This window comes from Ctenocephalides felis, unplaced genomic scaffold (assembly GCF_003426905.1).
Source record: "Ctenocephalides felis isolate EL2017-DRISC unplaced genomic scaffold, ASM342690v1 CF-g0.4_SCAFFOLD_01170, whole genome shotgun sequence".
NCBI classification, from domain to species: Eukaryota; Metazoa; Arthropoda; class Insecta; order Siphonaptera; family Pulicidae; genus Ctenocephalides; species Ctenocephalides felis.
In genome coordinates this window covers 5,701,085-5,709,665 of record NW_020537324.1, presented here as the reverse complement: position 1 = coordinate 5,709,665, position 8,581 = coordinate 5,701,085, and the positions used below count along the sequence as shown (strand labels likewise).

The following is an 8,581-nucleotide window of genomic DNA, read 5'->3' as shown; positions in this document are numbered from 1 at the left end:
AATCTCTACTCACTAGGACAATTACACGGCCCTCCACATAGCTGTAGAAGCTGCAAAACCAGCAGTGGTCGAAACCCTTCTAGGTTATGGAGCTGAAGTTCATGTCCGAGGCGGTAAACAACGCGAAACTCCGCTGCATATTGCCGCTCGTGTTCCTGATGGTGACCGATGCGCCCTGATGCTCCTAAAATCAGGAGCAGCGCCAAACCATGCCACTGAAGACGGATATACTGCTTTGCACGTGGCTGCACAACATGGTAATTTGGCGACTTTGCTTCTGTTGTTGGAGGATGGGGGTGATCCATTGTGTAAATCTAAAGTAAGAACAAAATATTAATATAATATTGCAACTTCAGCAAAATTACTATTTAATTTTTTATTTTTAATATTCTATTTGAATTAGTGTCTGATTTGGTTAAATTTGAAACTAAAGAAATCCTGGTTTATTATTTTAGAATGGAGAAACACCACTGCATTTAGCATGTCGGAGTTGCAAAGCAGATATCGTGAAACATTTGATAGATTTGGTAGAAGCAAAACATGGAGCAGAAATAGCCACAAATTACATTAATTTAACAAATGATGAAGGTGCAACAGCTTTGCATTGTGCTTGCAACATCAGTTCTGACAAGGTAAATGGTTTGTGAAGTACCATATAAATATAAAAAAGTTTGTTTCAGATAATTGAATTTATCATATTTTTTCTAGGTTGAAATACCTGGTTCAGACAAAGAAATCGTCCGAATACTAATAATGCACGGAGCAGATGTATCACTGGTAACCCGTCCTGGTCAGGAATCAGCGTTTCATTACTGTGCAATGGCAGGAAACAACGATATTATGTCTGAAATGATAGCACACATGTCAGCCACCGATATCCAAAAAGCCATGAATAGACAGTCTGCAGCAGGTTGGACGCCACTGCTAATCGCCTGCAACAGGGGTCATATGGAATTAGTTAATAATCTTTTGGCAAATCATGCGAGGGTAGACGTTTTTGATATTGAAGGCAGATCTGCTTTACATCTGGCAGCAGAACATGGTTACCTACAGGTAATAAAGGATATGCGACATGTTTAAACAAGAATGATCTTATATGTCAATTTTTTTTAGGTTTGTGATGCTTTGCTAACGAATAAAGCATTTATTAATTCAAAGTCTCGAGTTGGACGAACAGCTCTTCATTTAGCTGCAATGAATGGTTTTGCGCATTTAGTTCGATTTTTAATTCGGGATCATAATGCTGTGATAGATATTTTAACACTGAGGAAACAAACGCCACTTCACCTTGCTGCTGCTAGTGGTCAACTTGAAGTTTGCAAGTGAGAATAAAGAATAATATTATTGTTTTGAATTCATTCGCAATTTATTTTACAAATTATTTCTAATTTTATTATTAGGTTACTCTTAGATCTCGGAGCCAACATAGATGCAACCGACGACTTAGGTCAAAAGCCCATTCACGTAGCCGCGCAAAATAATTTTTCAGACGTTGCCAAATTATTTCTCCAAAGACATCCAGTATTAGTGACAGCTACGAGTAAGGATGGAAATACATGTGCCCACATAGCAGCCATGCAAGGAAGTGTTCGTGTGATAGAAGAATTGATGAAGTTTGATAGGAACGGAGTGATTTCTGCTCGAAATAAAATAACAGATTCAACACCATTGCAATTGGCTGCAGAAGGTGGCCACGCAGAGGTAAAACCAATAGATCCAAATATTCGGAGATAATATTTTTGCTAATATTCAATTTTCTTAAGGTTGTTAAAGCTTTAGTTAGAGCAGGAGCATCATGTACGGAAGAAAACAAAGCTGGTTTTACAGCTGTTCATCTTGCTGCACAAAATGGACATGGTACTGTTTTAGAAGTTATGAGATCAACAAATTCTCTCAGAATATCTAGTAAAAAGTTAGGATTAACACCTCTGCATGTTGCTGCTTATTTTGGACAAGCAGGTAATAATTTGATATTTGGTAAAATGCAGATGTTAATTTTATATGATTTTCATGTAAAATAATATATCTTGTTTTATAGATACCGTTCGTGAATTGTTAACTCATGTACCTGGAACTGTAAAATCTGACGCCCCAACTGGAACTTCACTTGTTGGAGAATTAGGTGCAGAATCTGGTATGACTCCGCTTCATCTTGCAGCTTATTCAGGAAATGAAAACGTTGTCAGATTACTTCTGAATTCTGCTGGTGTGCAAGTCGATGCTGCTACAACTGAAAATGTAATATAATAAGAAAAATCTATTGGTAAATATTAGTTTTATATTTGTAAGTTTATATTTGTCATGAATTACTTTTTTAGGGTTACAATCCTTTACATCTGGCATGTTTTGGAGGACACATGTCTGTCGTAGGTCTTCTTCTGAGTAGATCTGCAGAACTTCTACATAGTGCAGATAGACATGGAAAAACTGGTCTCCATATAGCATCCACACATGGTCATTATCAAATGGTAGAAGTTTTATTGGGACAAGGGGCTGAGATCAACGCGACGGACCGAAATGGCTGGACGCCCTTGCATTGTGCCGCTAAGGCTGGAAGATTAGAGGTTTGATAATAATATTTTAATAGAATAATAAAATGGTTATTGAATAGTACTTGAACAAATTACTTATTTATATCTTATCCAGGTTGTTAAGTTGTTATGTGAATCAGGAGCATCACCGAAAAGTGAAACAAATCACGGTTGCGCTCCTATTTGGTTTGCGGCTTCCGAAGGTCACAATGAAGTTTTAAAGTATCTAATGACTAAAGAGCATGACACCTATGGTCTAATGGAAGATCGTAGATTTGTATATAATTTAATGGTCTGCTCAAAAAATCATGGGAATAAACCTATAGAAGAATTTGTCCTGGTTAGCCCAGCGCCAGTGGACACAGCTGCCAAATTGTCAAATATTTATATGAATTTATCAACTAAGGTGAATTAACCAAAGATATGCACTTAGAATAAATTAACTTTTGTATTTCTATATTGTTTTTATAGGAAAAAGAACGAGCCAAAGATTTGATTGCTGCAGGAAAGCAATGCGAAACGATGGCGACTGAATTATTAGCTCTAGCAGCAGGAGCAGATTCTGCTGGTAGGGTATTGACATCAACAGATCGAATGAATACAGAATTTTTGGACGTGCTCATCGAAAATGAACAAAAGGAAGTTATTGCTCATACAGTTGTACAGAGGTATCTTCAGGTGGGTCCTAAGTGGGGTTGTCAGACATTGGATGTCAAATTTATTCATTATCTGTAGTATTCATCAAAATTTTGTAGAACATGTTGATATCAGGTTTCATGTTCAATTTGAATTTATTTAAATAAAACAATATATAACAGAATTTTATAAGAATCTATCTGACAACCCCAGTTATGTATAAAAAATAATGCTCCTAATTTAAATCACATCTATGTAATTTATTAAACGATTTCCTAAGTCAATTTATCATTTTAGGAACTCTGGCGAGGATCACTCACCTGGCCGGCGTGGAAAATCATGTTGCTGTTTTTCGTTTTCATCATAGTGCCACCAGTTTGGGTGGTATTCACTTTACCATTAGGACATAAATATAATAAAGTACCAATAATAAAATTCATGTCATACTTGACATCGCACATATACCTCATGATACATCTTATGATTGTTGGCATCACACCTATTTATCCAGTCGTCCGAGCTAGTCTTCTACCATATTGGTAAGATGAAATATAAATCAATAATGAAAGAAGTATTTATATTGATCCAAATATATTTACAGGTATGAATGGGGACTTTTAATATGGCTCAGTGGTTTACTTTTGTTTGAACTCACAAATCCAAGTGATAAATCAGGATTGGGTTCCATAAAATTGATGGTCTTACTTTTTGGAATTTGTGGTGTTGGTGTGCACCTATCAGGAATAGTTTTCGTAGAAAAACAATATTGGGCAACATTGATGTATTGCCGAAACCAGTGCTTTGCACTATCATTTCTTCTGGCTTGTGTGCAGATTCTAGATTTTTTATCCTTCCATCATCTTTTTGGACCTTGGGCTATAATCATTGGAGATTTGCTCAAAGACTTGGCAAGATTTCTTGCTGTATTAGCAATCTTCGTGTTTGGTTTCTCCATGCACATTGTTGCACTGAATCAGCCTTTTGAGAATAAATTGTCTCCAGATGCCATTAGAAAATTAAATCGCCAGGATAAAGGATATTTTAGCGACGGTCAGTATCAAAATTTCAGTTCAATATAATATTGTACCAAATAAGTGATAATATTAAACACATTCAACGGTCAGTCATAAACATTTACTGATACGTCAATTACGTTAATGTGATTGAGATTATATAAATCACCTTGAGACTTATTTACATTTGGAAGATAACTGCAATTGCAATATAAGCTTATTTATTTATTAAACAATAATAATTTGAAGCGATTTTCTATTTATGGGAGAAGGTCGAATATTGTGTCATTAAATAATAATAATTAAGAAAACAAGTACTCTTAATTCATAAGAGTATTAGTTAAATAGACTAATTGACTCAATTGCTTGCATTAATTTAATTTGAAATTCAAAAATAGGTTTTAGTTTACATTGCAATAAGTGTAAGACTGTTTTTTCAATTAGTGCGACTAATTCCTTTTTTCTATTTTAGGTATTACATTAATAATATTACTTTATTCATTTGATTATTAATAAAATATAGGTTCTAAGGAGAGAGTGCCTCGATCTACTGATGCAGAATGGTTGCCTGATTGGCATAATACCACTAGAACCTATTATTACGGACACTATCGACGAAAGCACAGACCAGGGAGTAAGTGAAGACGATTTTTGTGAAAATCTTTGAGGAAAACTATTTGTGATAATGGAAATATGTTATATTTTTGATTTACTAACCATATTTCAGAGGTTGTGCAAATTCTAATATATTAATGCAGCTTTGGTTGGATAAATACAAAAATTAGATTGATGAAAACCTTGATAAATCAAATCAATTGAATTAAAATTAATTTAAATCAGGAACATTTTACAGAATATATCACATAAACCATTGTCACATCATTATTAATTTTAGTTTAATCCCAAAAATAAAAACAAAAAATTCAAATAGACAAAAATATAAAAAGTACAAGCCAGAAGTGGACGTTGCTTTCCATTGCTCATTTTTGGCAAACTTTTTATACAAATGTAGAATTTTTTCTATCTAGTTTTCCTCAAAGTATTCTCACAACCAAAATTTGTTTGATGTTAGAGTTTCGCGTGTGCTAAAATTGTGATCGTCCCGTCATTTGTTTGAAATCAATGTATTTGTTAGTTGTTTGTGATTTAAAAAAAAAATCGCTCTTGTGACGTCTTCCTTCCTCTTGTGTGCTTTCAGTGATTTTACATGTTTTCGTATTACACATCCCTGTAAATGGAATATTTTTCAGAAATGTTCTATTTGTTCACAGGTCGCAACATAATTATTTTTTACAAAAATAATGAATCATTTCATTTCAGCCAAATAAAACATTCATTGAATTAATTCATGGATTTATTTTGCAGGCACTTCATTACCCAATTTGTTGTGAATTTAGTGAGCAAATATTTGTGTTTTAGAAAAATCCACTAATTTTATAGAAAAAATACACATCACATGGATGTTGCAGTCGTAAAGGATTCAGAAATAAAAAGAATATGGTTGAACAAACATATTGTGTGTATAAATACACAATTTGAATATATTGCAAGAGTTACATACATATTCTTTTTACAAATAAGAATGCTTAGACAGTTTTGTAGATATGTGTTTTTAGAAGTGTTAGAATCATTTTGTGAAAATGTCCCAAATGCCCGATCTGTTCTATGCACTTCGATGTTCTTTGTTTGAGGTGAGATTTTTACTTTTAGTTTTTTTTGCTTTAAATTTGTTTCAATGCTAAATTTTGAATATAATGTATTAGATTTTAAATAAATTTCTTGAGTTTTTTCTTGCATACCTTTTTATTTAATACCATCTGAAGTTATTATATTAATTTGCTTCTTGGCATGTACCTATATATTTTTTATTTCATGTACAGCTTTAATTGGTCTTATATGATTTGCATTAAGTTTGATTGATGATTTCCAAACGAAGTCAAATAAAGTGTTTATTTTAGTTATGCACAAGCATCCAATTGTCCAAAAAAACACATTTTCCCCAAAATTTCATTCCTTTCGCCTTTCGGCAGCCAAGATGACCCCGATAGATGCATTCGAGAAACTCTTCTTTGCTGTTTTTGGCCAGACAACACCTGATGACCTCAACTACGTCCCTGAGAGCAGACCCGAATGGACCCAAGCTTTATTCAAAATTGTTTTTGGAGTTTATATGCTCGTCAGCGTTGTAGTTCTTATAAATCTTCTCATTGCTATGATGTCTGATACATATCAACGTATACAGGTAAATTACACCAGGATTTTAATTGTTTGTTTTTGTTTTTCTTTTATTTCCGATAACTGATGATGGACTATGGATCTGGAACTGCTGGACCAAAACATGGACATATTTTAACTGGAAATTGTATTGGATCCTAATTTTATTTTCTTAATTTGTCATTTTACCAATTGGATTGGTTTCATCTAATAGTGACTCTAAATCCAATATCTTCATTCGAATTATTATTCTTTGCCGTTTTCGGCCAAACGACTACTGATCAAACAAGAGAACAAAGTATAAAAATACAACCAGCATGGACCATATATCTTTATAAAATTGTATTCGGAATTTACATGTTGGTGTCAGTTGTTGTACTTATCAATCTGTTGATTGCTATGATGTCGGATACATATCAAAGAATACAGGTAACAAGACATAATAAAAAACAAATATATACTGGTAAGTAAGTATAATAAAAAAATTGAATCTGTTCATTAAATTATATTACTGAAATGTTTTTTTATGAATTATTTCATTATACTATTTTGTTACATATTCTATTGCATATTTGGATAAAGTACAATTGGTGATTATCCAAGATAATTAGGTTGTTTACTAAAAAAGACCAATTAAAATCAAGCAGATAAAATGTATGAAAAAAGCTTCTCAATGCTAAGCAATTATTACTATTTTCATTCTAAATTTAGGCTCAATCTGATATCGAATGGAAGTTTGGATTATCAAAACTGATTCGAAATATGCATCGGACGAGCACTGCACCTTCACCACTAAATCTTATAACCACGTGGTTCATATGGATAGTAAACGCTTGCAAGGTAATATTGCAGTAAAATAATAATAATTGTCTAAATATGAAACTACGAAATGAGTATCGTCTTTAGATGAAGATGACCAAGAAAAAGAAACCAAGTTTGATTCACATGATGAGCGGAATGCAGAGGTCGCAGGGAAGTCCGAGGACAAAAGCTGGTGCCAAATGGTTATCTAAGGTTAAGAAAGGACAAGTTGGGCCAAAAGGAGGTAATCATCTTGAATCTTCCATTATATCAACTTGCATGTTCTAGGAATGCATAATACTTAAAAAATCCCATTTCTTTACCTTTACCAGAGCCTGTAGCCTTGTCAGTCGTCCACCTGAGTCCACTCGGATCTCAGGTGAGTTTCACGGCGAACACAATGCGCATCGAAAACGTCGCCGATTGGGAGGCAATTTCAAAAAGGTACCGAACTTTGTGGGGACTTGATCCAGAGGAATCTTCCATCAAGGAATCTGAAGACACAACGTCTATGGTCACTGAAACTGCAGGACATAATAATATTAATGCTGTTAATGCTATCAATCCTATGAATGCTATTACGACGGCGACAACTTAAATGTAATGGATTTAGGAAGAATTAACAAATTGAACCAAGGTTTTTATCATCAGTGATTGAAGATGATTTGGATAAAAAAATTGAGATTTTATTAGATTTTATAAGTAGATTGGAATGTATGTATAAAGAGCGCGATGTTTGTTTATAAAATGAACTTGACAAAGAAATTATGCAATAAATATTAATATAAGGACTGATTATGGCAAATACAAATATTTGAGCAAATTATCAAAAATTACATACAAGAATTATGAACTTCATATATAAAGTACTTTAAAAAAAAACTTAAGATTTTAATGTAAAAAACTATAAATCTATACCTTGTTTGAAATAAATGATAAAATAATTTGTATAAACCTTAATTTTAATATTCAAAGTAAACTCCATTAAATTAAACATATAGTAATAAGGTGTGTTAGATTTTTTATACATTTTATACTCTACTATATGTGTATAATAATGTTGTAAATTGAAGTGAGAAATATTTATAGCACTTATAAATAATTTAAGAAAGTTATTAATTAAGAACATTATAATTATGTTAGTTATGCACATGGAGCTATTGTATATAATATTAATATGCATAATTTGTAATACAGATGTGGGAAAATATATTTTTATTTATAAAATTTTTGGATTGTTTAAATAATATTCAAATCAGTGGTTCTGAACCAATAGATAAACTCATCTTCAACCTCAATCAATTGAAATAGACATTTCATAAAATATAAAACAATGTTGATCTTTAATTTTTAGATGCAGGCTAGATAGAAAATTTATTTAAATCT

The 8,581-nt window shown here is 32.6% G+C and overlaps 1 protein-coding gene across 1 annotated transcript in view; it reads left to right on the top strand.

The window, feature by feature from the left end:
• The window catches only part of LOC113366088, an 11,559-nt gene extending 3,766 nt beyond the window's left edge, over positions 1-7,793 (top strand). The window contains exons 3-19 of the mRNA XM_026607640.1: positions 17-319; positions 456-632; positions 709-1,053; positions 1,114-1,322; positions 1,401-1,701; positions 1,764-1,959; positions 2,039-2,238; positions 2,319-2,564; positions 2,647-2,937; positions 3,003-3,209; positions 3,465-3,706; positions 3,769-4,217; positions 4,704-4,814; positions 6,211-6,422; positions 7,106-7,234; positions 7,301-7,439; positions 7,528-7,793. Coding sequence (XP_026463425.1) covers positions 17-319; positions 456-632; positions 709-1,053; positions 1,114-1,322; positions 1,401-1,701; positions 1,764-1,959; positions 2,039-2,238; positions 2,319-2,564; positions 2,647-2,937; positions 3,003-3,209; positions 3,465-3,706; positions 3,769-4,217; positions 4,704-4,814; positions 6,211-6,422; positions 7,106-7,234; positions 7,301-7,439; positions 7,528-7,793 — 4,023 coding nt within the window. The remainder of the gene's footprint in view (positions 1-16; positions 320-455; positions 633-708; positions 1,054-1,113; positions 1,323-1,400; positions 1,702-1,763; positions 1,960-2,038; positions 2,239-2,318; positions 2,565-2,646; positions 2,938-3,002; positions 3,210-3,464; positions 3,707-3,768; positions 4,218-4,703; positions 4,815-6,210; positions 6,423-7,105; positions 7,235-7,300; positions 7,440-7,527) is intronic.
• The last annotated feature ends 788 nt before the right edge of the window (positions 7,794-8,581 follow it).